The following is a 24578-nucleotide window of genomic DNA, read 5'->3' on the forward strand; positions in this document are numbered from 1 at the left end:
GCGCGCGGGTTAAAAGGGGCAGCGCGGCGGCCGCGCGAGCAGCTCTGCATCATGTCTCTGCGCAGCAGCTTCGCCCGGCTCCTGCGGAAGCAGGCGGGCTCCACGCTGCAGCTCCAGAAACCTGCCCACTCCGTGGCGCTGATCGGAGCCCCGTTCTCCAGGGGGCAGGTGAGCATCGCGGGGCGGGTGTGGCCCGCCCCCCGGCGGCAGACGGGCTCGGAGAGACTCGCTGCTCCTCAGCACAAAGGGATCGGCGATCCCGGCACCCCCGAGAGACGCTCTGCGGGCGGGGGAACCTGCCGCCCGGCCGGCAGCGAGGGCGGGTCCCGGGTGCGGTGCGAATCGTGCTCGGCTGGTCGCAGTAGCCGCGATGTCTCGGTGTCCCAGCGGGTTTCCCCGGGGACGGCCTGGCCCAGGCTGCGGGGTACAGTCCCTCCACGCTCCTGTGCCAGCGAGGACACGCTGCCGCTCCCGCGTGAAGCGCCCTCGGGGAGCGGACCCCGCGGCGCACGGATGGCCGGTCGGGAAGGAAAATACCCTCCCCAGGGCGATTCGCGGCTCCGTGTGATTTCCGCGGCTCAGTCCGTTTCTGTGAGCACCAAGCCTCGCCCCGCGGTGGATCCTAACGGAGCCCCTTTGTCTTACAGAAGCGAAGAGGGGTGGACCACGGCCCCGCTGCCATCAGGAACGCGGGGCTGACGGAGCGGCTCTCCGGCTTGGGTAAGGGGCGGGCGGGCCACGTGCAGTAGCCGCGGCTGGGTGGAAAAGTGGCCCCTCGCTGACACGACTGGGGCCATTAGGTGCCTGGGGGTATTGCATGTCCCTGCATCCCCGTTGCCTTAGCGTGACTCACTTAGCAGAAACATGAATCAGCCCCACACTCAGAGCTTTCTGCTGGAAGGGGTGGGTACTTCCCTGTCTAGAAAATGTCTTTGCCTTGTCCCTGTGAAGTAGGATGAATCACAAAACCCAGTATCTGTACTGGGCCAGAAGCAGAGATGCTAAGGATTGAATGGGGCATAGAGACTTGAAAGTAGGCTATATACTGCTGTTAAAAATGTTTGTCTGTGGATCTGAACTAACTTGCACAGAACAGACATTGTTTGTATGTATGTGGATATTGGGCAGTTAAATGTGTAACAAATTTGAATGTGTGTAAGGGAGGCTTTGGTCTACAGAAAGTTGGGTGTGCCAGGCTGAACATCTAGATTTTTAGGTGTGGAAATTTCTGAGTACCATTCAGACAATACTTCTGAGAATGTCAGCAGCAAGTGCAAATCGCTTAATTCATTTACTGCACTCCTTCAAATAATCAGCTACTTAGCTCAGCCCCTTAATAATAATACCCTAGCCCTGTCCCAAAAAGGAGTCCAGAATTGTCTGAAGAAAACCTCAGGTTTTTGTCTCCAGTCTTTCATCTAATTCTAGTCTTGCATTGAGAGGATATAGGAATAGTGCTAGCTCAACAGAAAGAAAATGTGATCTTGCCTTGTTTGTTAGTAGGGCTGGGGGTAAGCAAAAGCAAATGTTTGGTCTTGTGTAGTCTCAACAATTTATAGCCCATTCCCTCCTAGTTTCAGAACCAGAGAAAACAAGTATCCTTACTTTTTTGTCAATGGCTGGATAAGAGGGTCAGGCAACTTGCAAGCCAAATAGTAGAATCCATGCTCGTGGTCTCAGTAGGGAGGCAGTAGCAAGGCTTGGCAGAATGTGATTTTTATTTATTTATTTTATAATTTTGATGGATAGTATCAATGTTTGTTGATTTTAAATTTTTCACAGTTGTGCAAAATTATGGGTTTTAAGCTCTGGGCTCCTCTCTGGGGCTTTTAAAATTTTTTATTTAAACTTTAACATTTGTGGGAAATTATGGGGAAGATCAGACAATAATTTATGACAGTAGACACAGATTCAAAATGCTAAAGGTTTATTAACTGCTAAAACAATTTGTCAACATTGCATGTCAAAATGTAGGAAGTAAATCTCTTTAAATCAAACTCAAAGTACTTTGCAAGCAGCACTTTTTTTATTTTGCCTGTTTGTAAATTTCTATTATGATGGATGGAATTTTTTTGTCAGTTTGTGTGTGTATGGTGAAATTATGCAGTGTTGTAGCTGTGTTGATCCCAGGATATTAGACAAGGTGGGTGAAGTAATCTTTTATTGGAAAAATTTCTGTTGGTGAGAGAGACAAGCTTTCCAGTTTACACAGAACTCTCGTTCAGATCTGGTAAAGGTACTCAGAAAGGATGCAGCTAAATAGGAGGTGGAACAGATTGTTTAGTATAAGTATTGAACACATTTCAAGGGACCATTCACATTAAAGTGGCCCATTAACACCCTCCAGTCAGAGGGGGTCCGGCTCAGATTCTGGAGCTGAGTGTCACTCCCTCTCCACCCTTCATGGGGGCTGGCCAGGACTCCCATGGTGCCTCCTGAATGTTCCTCCATGCCCCCTCAAGAGGGGGCACACCCCACATCTAGGGGACCTCTGATCTATAGTCTATAAAGCTGACTGTTTTCCTTGGGATTGTGTGCTTGCGGAATGGACTGCAAGGTCAGACCTTAAAGGGTTAATTCATGATGCCTGCATGTAAATCCTATTAATACTAATTGCATATAAGTGTATGCACGGAGGGGAGATTAATCCCTTAATCACCAGGAAGCTATATCATCTTCTCCACAACATGGAGTCCTATTCAGGCAAATGATGATGTTCAGCAGATTTTAGTATACAGCGTTTACCCTATCGTACCCAGATCCTTATGATTCAATAGTTAAAAGCTTCCAGCCTGCACTGCTTAGTATCTATAAAGGTCTGTTACCACCTCATTCCATGTTCACTTTTTGCATCATGCAGCATCTCTGGATATAGGCCACAACAACCTTTGGCCATATTATGATTGATGGCTGTGTCATCCTGAAGTAAAAAGTGGGTCTGGAGACCGGAGAGCCTTAAGTTATCTAAAATCTCTGAAACTCAGAAGTTACCAGATGTTAAAAGAAGGCTATAATGCTCAAGGGGGATTAGGCAATTCTTTATAGTTTATCTGTCAAGTGACTCCAAAATTCTTTGACCAGTCAGTTAGTCTGTAGTTAACTATGGGGTCATCTTCAAATAACAAAGGTCTAATAATTCAGTTTTGTTAAGAGGTTGTACCCATATCCAACCTGAATAGAAATGCTTCCATTGCATTGACAACTAAAACTTCAATAAAAACTTCTGTTTGCACAGTGTTTGTTTTTTGTTTTGGTTTGTGGGTCATTCCCTCTCTTCTCCCCCCTCCCGCCCCCATTTCCAGGGGAAGGGATATCAGATTCTTTTGACACTGGAAATGCTATCTTTTTGTGACCATAAAAATGAAAAGTGAAATTGACAAAGTGTAGTTTTGTGTCCAAGTCATATGGGAAAAAAAACACAAAAATGAATAAATGGTGGAAAAAATTTTCCTGGCTCAGATCCTCAAAGGTATTAGGTGCCTAATTTGTATTGATTTCAGTAGGAGTTAGGAGCTTAAATATCTTTGGGGATCTGGACCTCTGTGTTTACTAACTTAAAATATCAGTAAAGCAGGAGAAGGACTTAATTTTTTTTGTCCCTTTAAATATTAAAAATTTTCAAGGTCTTCTCTTCTTTTGTTGCTAAAATGCACTTTTTCCAGCACTGATATGAGCTGCTGCTTTTCTATTCATGTCTGTTGTTGTCTTAGTGTTTTATTGCTGCTTAAATTTCTGCAGCCCTGTTGATGAATAGGGTCAGGTGGTGTGTGGATTGCTATAGAGTCTGCCAGAAGGGGCCCTCACTGACAAGCAATGACAGACTCAGTCAGCATCCACAGGGGAGAGTTTTATATGGTAGGGACAGCCTATTGCAGTGTGGCATAGAAGGTTAGGGGGGAAGTCACTGAGCGAGAGGGTGCTTTGTGTGTGGCTGTTGGTCAATGAGGAATAAGATTGAAATTCAGCAAAGGATGTTTTATTTTTCCCCTTCGCCTGGCAGGAGGGCTCTGAATATATAATATTGCTATAGTTCCTTTTTCTTTTTGTTCATTTGCATCTTTCTAGTGTTACAGTAGATAATAAAGTGAATTTACAACAGCTGTTGTGTGCACAACACTGTTGGTTATGACTAATCAAATTTTCTGGACCTAAATTCCACTATGAAACTCCTGATTCCCAGCAACGGAAATGAGAGTGAACAAAGACACTAAAAACCTTTCCCAAGATCTTAGGACTCTGACAAAGGAACTAAGTGATTCCCCTTCCCCCCACTGTTGGTCTTTAGGTGGGAGGAGGGAGGTAATATTGTGAGACTGAGAAGCTCCTTAAAGAGGTGTAATAACATTTAACTGACATATACAACATCGGAGAATATCAGCCTCACATTAATGCAGCTTTTGAAGCATTCACATTCATTGTGTGTCCATAGTACATTCAGCATGGACGTGAGCGTGCAAAGAAAGCTTTTGTGTGGTGTCCATACTCCCAACTAGTTCAAAGTGGGGTACATGCATGCACGTTTTGTGCACACCTGGCAATTACATGTACTGGGCACATGACATGTCCCAGCAGAAGAAGGTGCAGTGGAGGGTGGATTCTGTGGGTGTGTGGGAGCCTAAGAGAAAAGGCTTCTGCTTCCTTCTTCCCCTGCGGTAACATGAATTAATGAAGTGCAATATTCTTTAAAAACAAGTAGAAGAAGCTTATTTATTTGGAGGGGGGTAGACTGGACAGAAATTGTGGCTCCTCTTTTCTGTCTTACTGGGGGGGAGGGGGGTGTTTTAAATCAGTATCTTTTAAGTGATTAGTTTTCCTTGACTTATATTAAAAAATAAATAAAGGTTCCTCGCTAATGCCCTGGAGTTGAGGTGGTAAAATGCATGAATTGTACCTCCTGATTCCTAGATCCTGTCTGCAAGCATCTTTGTTGCTCTGGATGCTGAGGGTATGTCTACTCTGCCTATGTGAGCGTGCCTCCCGGGCTGGGTAGACAGAGACACATTAGCCCTGCTTAAGCTAGCACTCTAAAAGTAAGGGGGTGGAAGCTGCAGCATGGGCTAGTCACCCAATGTCTGCACCCTTATTTTTAGCATCCCAGCTGGAGCAGAGCTAGCGCATCTCTGTCTACCTGGGCTGGGAGGCATATTCACAAGTGAAATGTAGAGGAGGTCGTGTGTGTGAACTCAGCATCAGGTTTTATTCCCCTTCCATCATCCCAGTTTTTCAGATGTGCTTGTGCCTGAATTAGGGCCCAGATTGTTATAAATAGTTGTTAGCACAACTGCTTGCTTTGGGGTGGTGAAGGGAAAGGAAAGACTTTAAACTTTCCTGTCTATATTGCCCCTTTCACATCTCACCCTCAATAATTGATATTTTTGGGAGGGAATTTTCAGTCCTTGCCTTCTGCCTTAACACCCCCCCTCCCCCCCCACGCGCACTCTTTCTCTCTCCCTGAGATCATCTGGACAGTGCCCCTCCCTCCATATAATTTTCAACACTTCCTTCCAATGAAGTCCTGAGCTGCCCCTTTCTTTCCCGTCACCCTGAGGTCACTACAGCAAGGGTTGCTGTTGGTATTGCTGTCATCTAGCTGGCTGGGGCACACACTGCTTCTCAGCTGCTCGCTTGTGCTCTTACTGAACCAGAGGGATGGAGCCAAGAGGCAGAGAATATCCCAGTCTTACACAACTTGGCTGAGATGAGTCTGAGCCCCTAACCTGCCTTTCACCCTCCGAGCAACAGCAAAGAACGGCCTCCATCGAAGACTTAAATAGATTTCCTGGGGTCAGCTGAAAAACTGGAGATGCAGGCATGAGGGCTAATGCACCAGAATCCTGAGCCAAAAGCTGTAGGTGAGAGAAGTTTAGTCCTTCCTTATGTTACCAATAATTAGGCATGGCACAACTTGTTTTTGTTCTTTGTTTTATAACTTTGAGAGATGTTTGTTCATGTTTTTGAATTATTGATTTAAATTTTCAGTTGCACAAAATTATAGGATTTCAGCATTCATTTTTATGTAAAATTTTTTTTCATAGTTGCTGAAAATTTGGCAGTGCGATTCAAAAAATTAAAGCTTTATACCTGTTAAAACACAATTGTCAACATCACATGTCTAACTATAAAAAGAAAGTATCCCTAAGTCAACAGAGCCTACCTGTTTTTAGTGTTTGTTCACTAATCTGTTTGTAACAAGCCTAATTCAAAAGTCATTGGTTTTGACTCTCATAAGCTCTCAAGCATCATTTTTCTTTCTTTGTCTCTGTAAATTTCAATTATTACAGATGAAGATTTCCATCCATTTGTGTGTGGATGGTGAGATTGATATTTATTGACATCTACTGATAAAAATCTTATCCTTCTAAGTTTGCTACTAACCCCTGAGACTGACAACATTTTAAAATCTAATTGGCCAAGTTTGTGAGGCCTTATACTCAACTTGATGTCATTCTCTGGCCTGGCCTACACTAAGGGCAGGGGTCGAACTAGGGTACGCAAGTTCAGCTACGCAAATAGCGTAGCTGAACTCGAAGTACCCTAGTTCGAACTACTTACCCGTCCAGATGCCGCGGGATCGAAGTCCACGGCTCCAAGGTCGACTCCACCACCGCCGTTTGCAGTGGTGGAGTTCCGGAGTCGACTGGAGCGCGTGGGGAGTTCAAACTATCGCGTCTAGATTAGACGCGATAGTTCGAACTCCGAGAAGTCGAACTCACCGCGTCGACCCGCGCGGTAAGTGTAGACGTACCCTCTGTCTCAGCTGTGCTCATCCTCTCACTGGAAATTACAGTATTGACACATTGAATTGCTTATCTTCCAGACAGAAAGAAAAGAAATAAGAATGGTGGTGTGGAAAGGCCATGGAGGGAGGAGGGTCCTGGCATGGGGGAAGGAGGGGGTTACGGAGAGTCCCTGCAATAGATGGGGACGGGAGCATGGCTTGTGGGGTGGAGGGAAGGAGCCCCTGGTGTGTACAGTGAGTTTGGCCTACAGAAGCAACGTGTTGTTGGACACTTGGTATAACTTTCACTGTTAATGCTGCCTGTCCAAGCTGACTGAAGTGCAGAAAAGTAAACAGGCTTGGACTGGCCTACAGTGATATTTCTTGAGAGGCCTCAGGACTTGGAGGCCCTTGACCTGTTGCAGGTGAAGTACAGACTCTCAGCAAACTGAAATCCACAGATCCCCTTGGCAGTGGCATTTGCAGTCTCCTTTCCTAACAGAGGAGAAGACCCTCCTCAGAGCTTAGAAGGGGTAGGTAACCTCAGCTTGAGCTACCACTGCCCTGATCACCCTGGGGGGCACCTCTTTTGTCCTTGCAATGAAGGGCCTTGTGCCCCTAGTCTGCCCCTGCCTAGTTCTTGTGTGCTGACTAATACAATGGTATGCTGTTTGGGTCCCCAGATCACAGGAGATCAGGTTGTGATTTTAAAATCAGAAGCAACGCTTACTGAAGTTTAAAGATGCCTGAGCTGCAGACTTTAGTGGCCAGATGAGGGTTTTTGGTTTGGAGTGCTAGAGGGGAGGATTGGATTAGCTATGAAGTTTGGATCTGGATCCAACCTCCCAGTTTGGCTGACTAGATAAGTAGGGGGACATAATGTCATGGAGGACTAATGAACTGGCTTGTGGGGGTAGAGGGAGACTTGCAAAGAGAGGATGCTATGATGTTGGGCTCTTCACTCACATAGTAGCGGAGTTTCATTCTGGTAAAGCTCAAGAGCTCTACATGGCAGCTCAAAGCTCTCTAGGAGTAGAGCTCTGCTCTGGCTACGCAGGAGCAGCATAGCAGGGAGAAGGCAGCTGCTGTCAGCTGATTAACCTAAAAGGGAGAAGCTCTACTCCTTTGTGACTAAGGGTATGTCTACACTATCCGCCAGATTGGCGGGTAGCGATCTACCTATCGGGGATCGATTTATCGCGTGTAGTGTAGACGCGATAAATCGATACCCGATCGCTCTCCTGTCGACTGCTGAACTCCAGTTCGGCGAGAGGCGGAAGCAAAGTTGACGGGGGAGCAGCAGCCGTTGATCCCGTGCCACAAGGACACAAAGTGATTCTAAGTTGATCTAAGATGCATTGACTTCAGCTACACTATTCTCATAGCTGAAGTTGCATATCTTAGATTGATCTCTCTGCCCCGCCCTCCCCCACCCCCAGTGTAGACCAGGCCTTAGAAGCCTCTAAGGCAGCTACTACCACGTGCTTATCTAAAACAGCAAGTCAGCCTTTCTGCGCCCCCGCCCCCAAGCTCTTAGAGGAGGTCCACTGCGGCAGGATGGTCTCTTCCTTGCTACCATAATGAATCACTGAGCTTCCCCTGGATGCCCACTGAAGGGGCTGCAAAGCTTTTAACTGCAAATGTTGTTACTGCTCATTATGTGCTAAGAGCTGGGCAATCAAATCTTGGTAAAGTGAATTACTGCACGTGTCAGACTTACAGGAGTTAGGGTTGCAGGCTTGGGCCCACTCTTCTCATCAGCAACCCATGTATTCAAGAGATGATTAGGCTATTGAATAGGAGAGTCTGACTTTCTGGCCTGGAGTCCATTGAAACAAGCCCCCACCCATTCCATTTAGACATCACCTGAACTCAGTTTGGTCATGGGGCATATGCAGATGCCAAGTGGGATGTTTGCATGTATTAATCCAACTAGGGATTTGGTATTCATGTGTCAAACCTGGATCCCATCTCAGCCGTCTCCCTTCAAGGCTCAGCCCATTAAAGCTCTTAAGCCTTTCCATGTTTCCAGGGCCAATTAAAAAAAAATCAAATCCTGCCATTTATAAGGATTTCTTAAAAATCTGAGCATCTGGCTTCATCTGTAAATCCCCAAGGTGTATCCACACTAGCCTTTGTTTCTCATATTTCCCACTATTACTAATGCTTGTGCAGTGCAGTGACTGCTAGAGCACTTGTGTAAACAGAGTTATAGGTGACTGCTAGCATTTTAATCAGTGTGTCATCTGTTATGTACTTAGTGGGTCTAGACCAGTGCTCCCCACACTGTGGGGCATGCCCTCCTAGGGGGGCACAGAGGAATGTTCAGGGGTGGGGAGAGCACAGCAGACCCAGGCTAGCCCCCACAGGATGCGTGCCACTGGGGAGGGAGCACAACCCAGCCCCGCTCTGCCCCTAGCTGTGCTCTAGCCCCACCCCCAGCCACAGTCCTGGCTGCAGCTCCACTCCTGGTCCCAGTCCCAGTCCAGCCTCAGCTCCCTCCCCCAGCCTTGGGCCTGGGTCCTGGATCAGCCCCAGCCTTGACCCCCTTACCCTGACTGCTCCTGCCCCACCAATCACCCAGGAGCCACAAGTCTGCTCCCAGCTCTGGCTCCTGGGGTGAGGGGGCAGGGGGCACAATTTGAAAAGTTTGGGGACCACTGGGCTAGACTACAGGAGGGTCAAAGATGCTGGTTGCCACCATTCCCTTTTGTTCTCACCCATTGATAGCACCAGGGGAGCTGCGTCCATGTTAGCAGTGATGGGAAATATTTTCAGAAAACTCCCCTCTGGACAAAGGGCCCCAGTGTAATCTGATGCCCTGCGATCATTTCACCTGCCCTACAAAGCAAAATAGTATGAGCACTCTTCTCCAGCATGCTGGTCATCTAAGGGCCTGTTGATACTAGGAAGTTTGACATTTTAACTATACCGGCATAATTAGTGTGGGGAACCCCCCCCCCCGAGAGCATAGATAGTAATACCAGCATAAAGGTGCTTATATCAGTATACTTTATTTTGCTTCCCAAACTGGAATAAGTTATACTAGTGTAAACACTGTTAAGTCCACACTAGGGTTTGTAGCGGTATATCTGCATCAGTAATAAATAAATCACTCCCCCCAACAGATCTGGTTATACAGGTAGAACTTTCAAGCGCAGACCAGTCCGAAGTGGTATTAACTTCAAAGGCTAGTTACAACCTATGAAGATGCCAACAATCAAAGCACAAACACTCAGCTTGGAGTCTGGACACTCATTAAATAATCAGCTGTCTGCTCCATAGCCCTCTTTATTACTGGGAGAGGCTCTTTACTTGTTCTTTGAAGTGGGACTTTCCTGTCACATGACCTTTTTTGGGAAATTGAAGATTCTTGGCATCATGATCGTTGGAATTTTTGCCCTTAGGTTTTGTCTGTATTCACATCTGCAACAGTTTAACTTTAGATTGGTTTAAAAATCATTACAGTGCACTCTGATCACAGTGCGGATGCTCTTAATGTAATTTAAACCATTACATCAATTTAGCTTAAATTGATGTAAAATAGGAAATTTTATTTCCTGACTCTTCCTCTTGTGTGTCCATCCCCCTCTCCTTTTCTTCCCATCCCGAGTTTTACTAAGATGACTTAAGGCACTGGAGCAAAGAATAGAGAGCTCTTTGTTTTTCTTTCATCCCAACGCACTTTACAGTTTTTATGTATATGTGGATCCGTTTATCTTGCTTAAATTCAGCCACCTCTGAGATAGAAGGAAAGAGGGAAGAATAGGGTTTCTATTGGAACCACATATGGGATTGATGTGGGGGCAGAACTTCGTTATCTGAACTGGATTTTGGCATATTTCTTGTTTTTAAGTGCCGTGGAATCTTTAACAACCATTTTGTTGGTTGAGACTTGGTTTTTGCCTCTCATCTGAAAGACTCAGACCTATGAGGTCTGAAAAAGCTTGAAATTTGCACAGTTTTTTCAGGAACCCTTAAAGTGTTTTTTTTTGTTTTTTGTGTGGAAGAGGCAACTTTCAGTGGCAAAACTATCAGGCAAAATATCAGGAATTTGGCACCCAAATCAGCTGTCAAAAAGCTAAACCGCACTGTAGGGTTTTTTTGGTTTTGGTTTATTTTTGTGGGGGAGGGGAAGGGGGATGTAAAAATGTGAAGTGATCTGGTAATGCTGAGCTGTCTCTTCCACCAGGAGTATTTTTGAAGTGCTATTAGTATCAGAAGGAACTGGGGAAAGCAGTGATTCATTCCTGCTTTGGTTTGTCTTTACCTGCCTGGGAAAATCAATATGTTATCTCATGTAATGGTAAAGGACAATGAGCTTGTTGCTGGGGAGGGATTCGTTATAGTGGGACCAGATGTGTCTGTCATGCCCTTGGTAGGGTTGCTGTTAGGAAAATGCTGCTTTGCTGGCTTTAAGCTCATTGTGGGCTTGAAGGAAATTGGAAATGTAAGTGAGGGAGGATTCTAATGCTGGGGCTTGGACACCTGGAGAAGGCCGTAAAGGGTTAAATAACATGGGAAACTTGGGGAAAGCAGTGTAAAATAGATGTCAGAATAGTTATGATAAATACAAATTCACATTCTCTGGCTTCTTGCCACCTTCCAGGGCTTCCGCAGAACTGGCTACCCTGGTATCTGGAGTTCCCAGTTACAGGGCTTGTGCAGCACAATAACATTGTCATGTTATGTCACAACACATTGAGGTTGCATCAGAATATCCTGTTCTGATGCAACTCTACAATGTAAATGTTTCCCAAGCCTAGAAACTGATTTTTTTGGGGGCACCCGTTAACATCAGAGGGCCCAGGCCCCGTGTGACACTGACTCACATGGGAGGAAGTTGGGAAATGTGAGGAGCTAGGAAATATCAGGGTTTGTGGACAACCTTGGGAGCACTGAGTTTGAATGGTAGTTGACTGGTTTGGTTTTGTGGGTAGGCAGAAGATAGTAGAGCTCTAGTGTTAAAACAGATACTGGTTAAAGAAATGTTTTCTTGGAACTAGATCTCATAATATGTGCAGAGAAGTAGGGTGAGGGTATCGGGGTGTGGAATGTAATGGATGAGAAAGCCCTATTAAACCATTCGGTGCATCTCCCCATCAATGCTTGCATATATGAATGTGTGTATATATAATATAAAAAAATCAGTGGGTGTTTTTTCAGCCCTAGTTTTAAATTTATCACACTCTGATCCTTCTCCAGTAGGAGACTTTTAGTAAGTCTTGGCAGCAGGAGACATTGCTGCTTCTATTCTGCCCTCTTGTTGCAGAGCTGATCACACAATCCCCAGATGTTGTGCATTTGGGTGTCCTAGATTCACATCTATAGGGAAGACAGTATCTCCTCACCCTCCTGTCAATAGGGGAGATTTTTCTCTGCTTAGCCTAGTGCAGAGGTGGGCCAACTACTAGTCTCTGGCCCCTCCCCAGCTGTCCCCCCTCCTCCCACAGCCTCAGCTCGCTGTGCCACCAGTGCGCTGTGCGGTGGGGCTGTGAGCTCCTGCCGGTCAGCATGGCTTTGTGGCTGGCTCTGGCCGGGCGGCGCGGCTACCAGTCCCGCTTCTCTGAGTGGCATGGTATGAGGGGTGGGGGGTTGGATAAGGGGCAGGAAGTCCCAGGGGGCAGTCGAGGGACAAGGAGCAGGGGGTGGTTGGATGGGGTGGAGGTTCTGAAGGGGGGTGGTGGTCAGAGGACGGGGAATGCGGGGGTTGGATAGGCATGGGAGTCAGGGGTCGGGGATGTGGATAGGGGTCAGGGAGCAGGGGGGGTTGGATGGGTGTGGGGTTCTGATGGGGGGTGGATAAGGGGGCGGGAGCCAGGCTGTTTGGGGAGGCACAGCCTTCCCTACCCAGCCCTCCATACTGTTTCTGAACCCTGATGTGGCCCTCAGGCCAGAAAGTTTGCCCAACCCTGGCCTAGTGGATTAAAACTGCTTCAGAACAGGCTTCTTTATGTACTGGTCATAATGAATGACTCATCTGCTAGCTCTCTAATCCTATCCTCCTGCTGACATTCATACAGAAGTGACCGCAAGGCATACGTAGATGTACAAGTCAAGGCTAGTACATCCAGAGCTCACCACTATGGCATGACAGCTACCAAAAAGCTACCTGGGTTCATTAAAGCCCAGGCTCCCTGATCTGGTCTGGAGGAGGGATGGCTGTACCTAGTAGCCTCTTGCTTTGTACATAGAAAAGGGAGCATTTAAGTGTGTTTTTTATAGATCATTCTCGGTTCCCCATGAAAGCCTTTCCATTTTGCTTCTTTACTTCGTGACTCATGAGGCAGGCATCCACGGCAGTAATCTGAGATGGAAGAGCAATCATTGTATAAGCAGGATTACTGTTTTTATGTGAGTAAACAGTTGCATAATGAAATATAGCAGTAAATGGTCAAAGTGGGACTTTCCGGTTGCTTGCATGGTGTATCACAGCCAGCCTTCTACATAGTACTCCAGGGTTTAGAATGGCAGCCTGGAAACTGTGTATGGAAGTTGTTCGGCTTTGTATCGTTTCCAATCCAGCCCAAGCAAACAGTGAATTGAAGGTCATTCCTGATTGATGATTTTCCAGTTGCCTCTTTGTGTGGTATCCCCATTCAGTTCCCTGCATCACAAAAAAACACCCCAGTGACAGTATCGGCAGAGAGGGCATGAAGACTGAATTTCCTTGTGATCTCTAGAGCTGCGGCGTCTGGTTCAGGAATGAGCCACGTTGGCAGGGTGGTGCTGCTGCCTGCACTGTACAGGTGTTGTGGTTAAATGGAGATCCTCTGTTTCCAGAACTATTGGGCCAGAAATAAAATTCCTCTAAATCTGTGCAGGGAAATTATCTGCTAGTGAATGTTGCTGCTTATGGGAGCTAAGTGAAGAGGTGCATTTCATTTAAAGGGAAGGCTGGGAGTGAACATCATCCAGTCTGTTAGGACTTCTCCAAATATCCAGGAGTTTGAGCATGTGCACCAAGGAGAGCAGATCCCAAATAGTTTGATTAAATATGGTCCTGCGTTAAGTACACTAATGTAGATGCTTGGACAACTCTGAAATCAGGCTAACCCAGGTCAGTTTGTGCTGTCCCTTGGGAGTTGAGGGCAGGACTTGCTTGGCTGTCTGGATATTCCTTTGGAGTAGCTAGGACATGTTTGCTGGATTGCAGTATAGAACGTAAGCATCTGTTTGAAGTTCAGTTTTTTAAATTGTTTTGAAAATAGTCCTGTATATCAGATGGAAAGAATCACTAAGCCCCATCTGAGCCCCACTTCAGGAGCCAGTGCAGTGCTGATCCTATAACGTGTTCTCTTGTTGTTTGTTCAGTCGAGATTTAAATGTCTCAAGTGATGGAGCATTCTCCACTCCCCTGGAGTTATTCCACAGACAAATAGACTTTCCTGTTAGGGAGTATTTCCTCATATTCAATCTAAACTTTTGATTGCTCAGTTTCATGCCATTACTTTTGGTCTCATCCCCCTTGGATTGCTCTAATGCTTTTCTGCTGGTTGGTCACACTCTTAAATCCTTCTAGGAATGTGGAAGATGAAGTATGAGGATCAGTACCTTCATTGAAGTCAGTGGAATCACTTTGTATTTAAACAGGTGCTACAAAGATGAAAATCCGACCTTATGGGGTTAGTAGTAGTAGTAGTAAGGTAGTGTCTAGAAGCTCCAACTAAACCTGGGGCCCATATGTGCTAGGTGCTGTACAAACATACTAAGAGACAGGGATGATGGAGAACTGCTTTATCTTGCACTTTATTGTTAGTTGCTTTTCCTGCTACATCCACCCCCAACTCTCCTCCCTTTGCTGTATAAATTACACTTGATTTGCATACTCACTGAATACCAAATGAAAGTGGCAAAATAGCATCCCTGTACACCACCATTTGTCACAAGTTTGCTTACCTACAATACAGATAGGACATTAGGTTTTTTAAAAAGTATTTAAACGTTTGTCTTTTTACTAGTCATGCCAGCATAAATGTGACACACACACTAACATTCCCCTACGGCCCAAAACCTGTAACACAAACACCCTCCCATCCCAAAAAAGAGAGAGAGCAGAGTTTCTACCCTGAAACAAGGCGTGAGCCAGGTACTCCATGAAATCCATCACTAGGGTCTTGGCTATTGTGATGAATTGATTTTACATAGAAGGCTGTCAGATACTATGGTGAAAATTCTAAAACAGATAGCTAAGGTAGACAGTCTAACCATGAAAACAGACTAACCAATTCCTCTTTGTTATTGCCCAAGAACCTGAAATTTAAGTGATCTAAAAACAAAGTGATGCAAAGTGTGGGTTGTAAGTGCTACAGGGGAATTTTTTAAAAAAGATCATGAAGGTATTTCCATTTGATCTGAATTTATCTTTTAAAGCTTGAGCCTGATTTGAGCTGATAGTGTCCTTTTTATCCGTCATAAATCAGCCCTTAAATCATTTATTATGTTTCTCTGAGGTCTTTCCCATTTACAAACTGGGAACCTCTGTATAATAGAGGTTTATTTCTAGTCTTGGCAGGGAAGTGATGGCATCCAATGTGACTGTTGCTTAGCCTAGTAGGCAGAGGGAGGAACCCTGTGGGCTGAGAGTCCCTTTGACAGCTTTGACAGACAGGCATAGAAGGAACAGAATTGTCAGGCAGTGATCTATTTAGTCTTTAGCCAGCTATGTCGGGAAATTACTCCTTTTGAAACAGGTCTTTTCAACTACTGTTGGTTAGGTCACAGGTGTGAAGAGTTTGCTGGTCGCTTCCCAGTTTTCCAATGAAACTGTCTTCACCACATGAAACAGTTTGGCACAGCTGTCAGTCTCTATTCAGGAATGGCAGAAGATGCTGCAGTTCTGGACTGAGGTGTGTTGACAGTTGTTTGGAGATCCAGAACTGGTAGAGGTGGCTGCACAGGGAGTTTGGCTCAATATCTGCTCACGCTCTATGCCTGGCATCATTCTCTTCCTTTTTAAACATCATGTTTCACATGCATTTAAATCCTTTATTGCCTTGTTTTGCCTCTTAGGCTGGTTTCAGTGAGTCTCATCAGCATAGAGGAGACAGTTCAAGAAACAGACGAGCACAGACAGAACTCCTAAAATGCTGATTGGTGCAGGAGGGCAGGGAGACCTTTCTGTACACAAGACAGTCCAACTATAATATTTTATGTGGCTGTTTTCTTAAAACTTGGTACAAAATATTAATTGAAATTAAGAAATAGAAAAAAACAATATGTGCAGGATTGTCTTATGGTGACAGCACAGAACTGGGAATAAAGAGATTTTGCTCTGTTTCAAATATAAAGTGTCCCAGTCTATTTTTTGTGTGTGTGTGTGTGTGCGCTTCTTGTTGTTAGTTATAGTAAGCACAGTCAGGAAAGTAACAAATACTTTCCTCATGGATACTATTTTCTAAATGGACAATCTACCTAATTCTCAATTACTGAGGGACAATCTCCACTGAGATTGCCCCTCAGTAATTGAGAAGTGATATATATTGATATATTTTGCTTTCCACAACCAAATCTCTGTACAACTTTTCATGAGTGATGTACCTGAGTGTTTAGATTTAACAATACAATTTAGATATTGGAATCTGTTCACCAAAATTTGGGTTATTGCTGATTATGTACTCTTTGTATCATGTGACTTTAAAAACAAACTTTGTATTTGTGGATAATCTAAGCACTATACCTAGATGTACAGACACTCTTTTCCCAACCTATGTATTATATAATTTTTTAACATTAGCGTTAATAAAATTTCTAATACAGCTTGTAAGATCCTTGGAGTAGGACCCTTGTCTTGCTTATCTTGTCTTGCCTCTGGTGCTTAAATAATATCTGGTAAGAAGAGTGTATCATAAAGGTTCCAGGAGCAGGCGAGTGTTTGCTCCTGAGAGTGTTTTCGTGTAGTCCTCCTCTCAGATGCACATTCTCAGCCAAGACTGTTAAGTCATCCAGAGAAATTTGAGCCAGACTCTGCAACTACAGAAAGCATTTGATGTGTCAGAGACAGGCACGTTGCTGGAAAAAGCCAGGTTGCTAAACAATCCCTCAAGGGTTATTTACTGTCCTGCTTATTCTTGCTCCAAGCTCTAACTTTTTGCAGTTATTTTTGTACGAATATTTCCATAACAAAAGCAGGAAATGGAGAGGGAAACCCTTTTTGAAGCTGCTGTGTCTCTTTTTCTAAAATATTTTTAGTTTTATTTCCAGGGGGTTGTAAACAGTTTTGAAGGTATCCATTTCAGTGAATTGCCGGTGTCTCTAGTTGGCATCCAGTTGAATTTGGTTCATTTACGTAGTGTGACCTTGTTTGTTAAAATGCTGTGAAAGTTGGTGTGGCAGCGGCGTGGTTCTGATCCCTTTGCAGTACCAGTTTGGGTTGTGACTGAGTTATGTACTCACTCAGGTTCTAGTCCTCCAGATTGGGGCAATCAGTAGCAAAGGGCTTAGGAAGAATTTCAGCCCTTCAGCTGAGTTCCTTTGGAGACTTACCCCTCCCAGGGCTCCAAGGGAACAAAGAAAAGAACACTGGCTGTGTTGCATTAGTATGTCTTGTTTTCCCACCACACCCCTTTCACAGTCCATGTAAATGGACCCTAAAATGGTAATGCTGTTAATCGTTAGTGGGTAGGTGTGCACACATCAGGGGAGTCTTTCAGGAAGCCGTCTCTAATTTCTTGTTTACTCTGCAACCCTCACCATCTGCTGAATATGTATCTGAGAATCCCATAGCTCTGTTGCTGTGTTCTGCTCTGCCCAGTGGGATGGGAGCCCCAAGGAGGTTTTTCTGTGTAACACACTTAACTCCAGCCAGATCTGGCTGGGAATTTCAGAGTTCTCTTCCTAATGGCTGAATCAGTGCTGTTGATGTAGTAAGTTGCGGGGGGGTGCCTGGTAGGGCAGTCTCCTAATAGTTGCTGGGGAGCACCTTTTTCTTTTGGTGTAACCCAGTCACTGGGAGTGTATTGAGAATGCCTTTGGGGGTACTTGAATCCAGACTTAACCTTTTGCTGCTGTGTGTTACCAGGTTGCCGAGTGTACGACTTTGGAGATCTGAGTTTCACTCAAGTGCCCAATGACGAGCTGTACAACAACCTGGTCAAATACCCACGCTCTGTGGGATTAGCCAGCCAGGTGCTGGCTGACGCTGTGAGCGGAGCAGTGGCTGCTGGACATAGCTGTGTAACTATGGGAGGTGACCATAGGTGAGTCAAGCCGGATGAAAGTGGTGGATGCCACAGATTGACCGTAAGCTGTGTGAGGTGGAGTATCTCCTTTTGTTGGTGTAAATCAAAACTGAGATGAAAGGACGAGGGGTCTGGGGCCATGGAAGCGCTGCGAGGCACAGATTAGGAGAGTGTCAAAGCTGCTTGTGTGATGATAATGCTGTGAGTGTCTGCTACTCCCAGGCCCCTTTCTCCTTTCCTGGCAGTACCATGTGGGGACATAACATTTGTTTTGTCTTTAATTCTGTGACTCCATGAACCAGCAGAATAAAAAAGTGATCTTAGAAAGTAACAGACAGCGGCGACTTGTTTCCAAATTCTTCTGGAAGCTGCAAGTATTAAAAACTAATGAAGCTGCCCCTTTTTGAGGGAATTCATATGGTTTGTTTCACCCGTGTTGACTTTTGTGGACCTTAGGATGGGTGTGTAACTCTTTGGGGATCAGCTAGTTCCTAAAGGATTTTGGGAAAGGGGCTAGGGAGCCCTCTGATTAGAGAGTGAGTCCTAAGTCTACCTCCGTGTATCCCAGAGGTGGGCAAACTACCACCCACAGGCCACATCTGGCTCACGGGACCCTCCTGCCCGGCCCCTCCCCTGCTGTCCCTCCTCCCCCACAGCCTCAGCTCACCCCGCTGAGGTGCAGTGCTCTGGGCGGCGGGGCTGCGAGCTCTTGCTGGGCAGCACAGCTGCAGAGCTGGGGCCTGACCCGGTGCTCTGTGCTGCGTGGTGGCGTGGCTGGCTCCAGCTGGGCAACGTGGCTGCCTGTCCTGGTGCTCTGGGCAGTGCGGCTGTAGTGCCACCAGCCACCAGCGCTCCAGGCAGTGTGGTAAGGGGGCAGGGAGCGGAGGGGTTGGATGGAGGGCAGAGGAGTTTGGGGGGGGGGAGGAGGTTAAGAGGGCAGGAGGGTGGATAAGAGAGTGGGGCAGTCAGAGGGCAGGGAACGGGGGGGGTTGAATGGGGGCAGGGATCCCCAGGGGGCATTCAGGAAGGAGAGGGGGTTGGATGGGGTGGCGGGGGGTCCGGGGACTCTGAGGACAGGGAACAGAGGGGGGCTGGGTGGAGCAGGAGTCCCGGGGGGGAGGTCAGGGGACAGGGAGCAGGGGGTGTGGATGGGCAGGAGTCGCGGGGGAGCTGTTGGGGTGAGAAGCAGGGGGAGGTCAGATAGGGGGCGGGGCCAGGCCAGGCCACACCTGGCTGTTTTGGGAGGCACAGCCTCCCCTACCTGGCCCTCCATATAATTTTGGAAACCAGATGTGGCCCTCAGCCCAAAAAGTTTGCCCACCCCTAGTGTATCCTCTTCTTCTGTCCCCTCCTCCAAATGTCACATCCCTCTTCTGTCTCCGCCCTCAGACTGGGAACAGTGGGGAGGAGGTGGGCTGTGTCGAAATGAGGCAAAATGACTGCAGCGAACAATAGGGAGGCAGCAGAGAGTTCGGTTGGTGACTGTGCAAGATGAGCCTGCTAGGTAGGGATGAGATGGGTTCTGTTGATGCTCCTCTGGACCTGGGACAGGTGAAGGCTAGGGAGGTGGGAGGGCTCTTGGTAAGAGAGCCTGAAGGAAGGAAAAGAAAGCAAAGCCCTGCCCCCATATCCCAGTACTAGTATACTCCTGCAGAGTTTTATGAAAGGTAGCCCAGTCTCCTGTGAGCTAATGCAGAATCATGATGCCTAGTGATAAACGTCACACCGATGTTCGTGTGGTGATGGCAGGTCTCACTGGGATGAGATGCTGCAATGCAAATATCCGACATTTGAAATGTGGTAACCTCACTTATCATAGCCCCTGCAATTGTTCAGTAGGACATACTTTTTTTATGTACTTTTTCAGCTTGGCGCTTGGTTCCATCACTGGCCACACACGGCAGTGCCCTCACCTCTGTGTGATCTGGGTGGATGCACACGCCGATATCAACACCCCTCTCACAACTCAATCTGGAAACCTCCATGGACAGCCAGTCTCATTTCTGTTAAGAGAGCTCCAGGATAAAGTAAGTGGCTCTAGGTTTTGTTGGGGAGAGGGGGAGGTGACTGTACAGTGCACTGTTTAATTTCAGTTCTGGTGAAAGGTGCTGGCTTATCTGCCCCTGAGGCTGATCTCCCATTTATCCCCTAGATAAGATAAAGTTACAGGCATCCTATGTCTATAATCTGCTAGTGCTGAGACATTGCTTATTCAGCTCTTGGCCTCTTTGTAGATACTGCCACCTAGGGGGCACTTACTGCCGGGGTGCTAGTGGATTTTGTGCTAGGAACTGGATGGAGAGCATCAGCCCATGTCACCTAAGTTGCTTGATCTGGATTTGAAGTGAGAGGCTTCGTGTCCCATTGCCACTCAGTCTCCTGTGCTAAAACAGACCTAATGCATCAGCAAAGGCTCCAGTCCAGCAACTGGCCACTGTGTGGAACCTGCATATTCTGGTAGCCAATACACAGAGACTGTTGTAGTGCGCAGGCAGCAGTTCTGCCGGGTGAGCCAAAAAGGGAGCCTCCCCTGTCTGAGCCTGTAGGAGCTGTGCCAAGCTCATCCCTGTATAGCTTATATGCCTTTTACACTCCCCTTGTACATCTATATTTGGAACTGTGCCATATTTTGACCACCTTGAGGCCTGTCCGGGGGCAGGTCCTGCATGGGCTGTCCTGATGCACTGCTCTAGCACTAGACATTCTAGTAAATGTTACAGCTCAGGGCTGCTTGTAGCCTGCTTGGCAAAGTGCCCTGGCTGATGACCGTTCTCTTTAAAGGCACAAGAAGAGTGGCCTGCTTCCGCAGCAGTCAGAAAAGAGGCTTGATATTGGTGCACCTAGGGCATTTAATAACCACTCTGCCTTGACTGCAGCCTGGAAGCCCTCGTACAGGTTCCTGTAGCATACTGTAGGAGCTGCCATGGTAACCAGTACAGTGTCTGTGGCATCTGCAGCAGGGACCTAATTAGAAGTGAGCATGTCTGCTTCAGCCTAGGCTCCTGGTTAGAGAATGGGAGAGGGTCACCGCCTGCAGGTTGAGAATGGCAGCTGAACTCTCTTCACAGATCCTACTTTGTCAGTATGTGTATTCAGCACATACTGGCTACGTGCTGCTTATGCATCAGGCTGTTTCTAAAGGGAGGATTTAACTGTTTGAAACAAGTGTTCAGTGTGGCATTACACACAATGGGAAGGAAATTATGCAGCTAAACCACCCTGAGCTGAACTCCCAGCAGATTCTGCAAGCTAAACTAGCTCTGCTTGTGCATTGGAAATCTCCAAGGAGCATCAATTAAGATGGAAGTGAGCTCATTAGCACTGACCCACCACTTACTAAGGCAACTCCCATCTCTTCATAGGCTGTGTATTTATACCTCCCTACTATATGTTCCACTCCAGGCATCCAATGAAGTGGGTTTTAGCCCACAGAAGATTATGCCCAAATAAATTTGTTAGTCTCTATATAAAAACAAGGAGTCTTTGTGGCACCTTAATCATTGTTAATCAGTAGCAGCCTGTAAGTGAAAGTTCAGTGGCTTGGCTTTTGTACATCTGAATGACCAGAGAAGGATTATGCATGAACAGATCTTTTATTTGTACTTGTTTAATAGATAAACTGTACTGATAGCTGGGAGAGGAGAGCTTACCTCTCCTTCCTAACTCGTGTAGCTCTTGCTGGGTCCCCCTTCACTCAGACCGATCACCCAGAAGCATGAAGGATACTCTGGTTCTACTCTTCTAGCTGTATTACTACACAACCTTTTCAAAGTGCTGTACACAGACTAGTCCCCGCCTCCCCTTTAAAGTAGGTAGTAATGTCTTACACATGCTGTCTTGCCCAAGGTCACATCCTCATAGTTGCAGAGGATTCCTAGCTTCCAATCCTGGGCTTAGTCTATTAGGTCACTGACTTTGTGATGTCAGCAATTGTGACTCAGCGTGAGCTGTATGTTTGGCTCCTCACAGGCTGCCTCTCCATGGACACCCTCTCTCCCAGTGGCAGGCTGGTGCTGGTACTTTGCTCAGGGTGGAATCTGCAGTTCACCCCCCTCTTAGACTGGGTCTCCAGATCGCTACACTCCTGTTTACCAGCAGGTCCAAGCTGGGTTTGACCCCTACTCTAGACTTTCTGTGATCAGTATCCAATGCATTTTTTTTATACTGAACAGCCTCTTCAAAGTACATATCCATAGGACCATGAGAGGAAAAGGGTTAAAACAGACCTGTATGTATAGTGTCTTCCCTAAACCTTAGCCTTTCCTTGCGTGTTCAAGCATCCCCACCCCCACTGGAATTGGGCAAGATAGTCTGCACTAGAGGTGGGGCAGGGGCGGGGCTTCATGGAAGGGGTGGAGTGGGGGCAGGGCCCAGGGCGGTGGGGGGGAGGTGTCAGTAATGCGGCCCTTGGGCCAATGTACTAGTCCTCATGTGGTCTTCGTGGTCATTTGAGTTTGAGACTCTGACCTAGAACATGCTGTTTATAAAAAGATTTCCCATGTTCTTCACATCAGCCTTTGCCAGTTATTTACAGAGAAAAACTTTGCTGTTGCTACTTCTGCAGCCCAGCCACATAAATTCCACTGCAAGTGCCACAAATTTCGTGTTACCCTTGTCTGTCTGTCCGTCCATCCAGGTGAACGTGCTGTTGAGGAATTAGTCCCATATTTTGAGTCGGAGCTGGGATTCAATTCCAATCTGTCATTGCATTGCTGAGACACTGTGCTCTAATCACTAACTGTGATTGGGGGTGGGAAAACTTCAGGGACAGACAGTGGGCTGGAACTTGAGAGATCTGAGTTAATTTCTCAGAATCCTGGCATGCCCTTAAGTTACTTTCTCTGTATGTCTTAGTTCTCATCTGTGAAATAGAACTAATTTCCCTGCTGCACAGGAGGATACATTCACTAATGGTTGAGGTGCTCAGTTACTATGGTGAGAGCTGTAACAGAACCTAGTTTCACAATCAGTAAAATGGGGATAATGTTGATTCTCCCCCCCCCCCCTTTTGCAACTTATTTGCATCCTTGTATGAAAGGTGCAAAGGAGTAGCCATTTTCAGCCCCCTGTAGTACAAAGGCCTTGCCCATCCGTTATTCTCACTCAGTGGAAGGGTTTACCAGAACTGGATGAGGGAATCTCATTATTGACACAATTGCTTTGTCACTGAAGTTGACCCTAGTTGGACCTCTCCTCTATTGGCACTTGCTGCCACAGTTTTACTCCCTAGGAAGTCTGCTTTCTAGCTCAACTTCCATTAATGTGAGGTTACCAAAGGCATTTCATAGCATGCAACTTCGGAGGAGGTGTTCCACACTGTTGAGCTGATTCTACCTTGATGGTACAGTCTCATGTACATAGTTATATGACCTTGTAGTGCCTCTTGTGCATAGATCTTAAGTGCCTTAAAGATATCTTTTGTCAAGCACTTGTACCCATCTGTGAAATGGCTATAACTGAGGGAGAAAGGTTAAGTGATGTGATCAATGATAGAGCAAGTTATTGTTAAAGCAGGACTAGAACCAGCCCCCTATTCTATGCTTTCCCTACACTGCTAGGCAGCCAGCAGCGTAAGACAATACTAGCTACTTCATTATTTTTTTAATGTTATGTTCCTTAAATGCTGTTTGCTTTAGAACATAGTATGAAAGGGACAAGGTTGAGATTGTTAGGGCTAAATCAAGATTTCCGGTTTCCAATCTATTAGACCTTGCTTTTCTGTCCCCAGGATGATTTCACTCTGGGCAGAGAGAGGGTAGCATGAGGAAGTGAGTGTCAAAACTTTAACAAGTCCCTAAAATTATTTCCATTGTGAACTGGAAGTTTGTTAAACAGCTGCCACTAGAAGTCGCTTCATAGCTATATACCACCATTCTCTGCTTGCAGATGCCACTGCTTCCTGGCTTTTCCTGGCTAAAGCCCTGCCTCTCAACATCTGATATTGTCTACATTGGTCTGAGGGATGTGGATCCTGCTGAACAGTAAGTGCAAGACCACTGTGGAGGGGAGAGCTTTTTCTTAGTGGTGAAGTCTGAGCTGCATGTTTGCTTGTGCTACATATTTAAATGGCGTGGGCTGGTTGTGAGGGGTTTAAGGTTTAAAGTACTAAACGTTTTAGCCAAAAGCAAGCAAATTTTAAAATTTTCTTTCAACAGCTATATTTTGAAGAACTATGACATTCAGTATTACTCAATGAGAGATATTGATCGCCTTGGAATCCAGAAAGTTATGGAAAGGACATTTGAACAACTAATGAGCAGGTAAGTTGTCACTGAAGATGAACAGAAACTACTCGTGTCAGACAAAACCTAAGTTCCTGAATTGTAAGCTGTTAACGTGTTAGAGAATCTCTGATAACCCATGCAAGTCTGAAGTATTACTTTCCACACCACCATTGAGTATCAGCACACATCTTTCTCTGCTTTCTGTACATGATTTAAAAGGAAAGGGAGTGCTCAGTTACTGTTGGTGAAATGTAGCTGAGTGACAGTCCGATCCACAGCATAAGCACAGCACACCTAGCCGCTGTGCAAACTTCCAATAAGTATGCTTCAAGACTGAAGTGTTGATTTTAATCCTTGGGCTCTTTGCTGACATTACAATGAAACTACTTCACACTGGATCTGGAACAGCCCTACTATAACAACTGTTAGCTGCTACAAATGTGAGATGGACTCAAG

General features: G+C 46.2%; 1 protein-coding gene across 2 annotated transcripts in view; it reads left to right on the top strand.

Moving 5' to 3' along the window:
- ARG2 (arginase 2) overlaps positions 1-24578 on the top strand; it is a 27748-nt gene continuing 3170 nt past the window's right edge. The window contains exons 1-6 of one of the 2 annotated variants that reach the window (XM_039533557.1): positions 1-168; positions 648-720; positions 17739-17916; positions 19766-19925; positions 23785-23879; positions 24054-24158. In XM_039533557.1, the coding sequence (XP_039389491.1) occupies positions 52-168; positions 648-720; positions 17739-17916; positions 19766-19925; positions 23785-23879; positions 24054-24158 (728 nt within the window). In that variant the 5' untranslated portion in view covers positions 1-51. The remainder of the gene's footprint in view (positions 169-647; positions 721-17738; positions 17917-19765; positions 19926-23784; positions 23880-24053; positions 24159-24578) is intronic. The other variant, XM_039533558.1, reaches the window with a different exon arrangement.

Source organism: Mauremys reevesii, linkage group 4 (assembly GCF_016161935.1).
Source record: "Mauremys reevesii isolate NIE-2019 linkage group 4, ASM1616193v1, whole genome shotgun sequence".
Classification (NCBI taxonomy): Eukaryota; Metazoa; Chordata; order Testudines; family Geoemydidae; genus Mauremys; species Mauremys reevesii.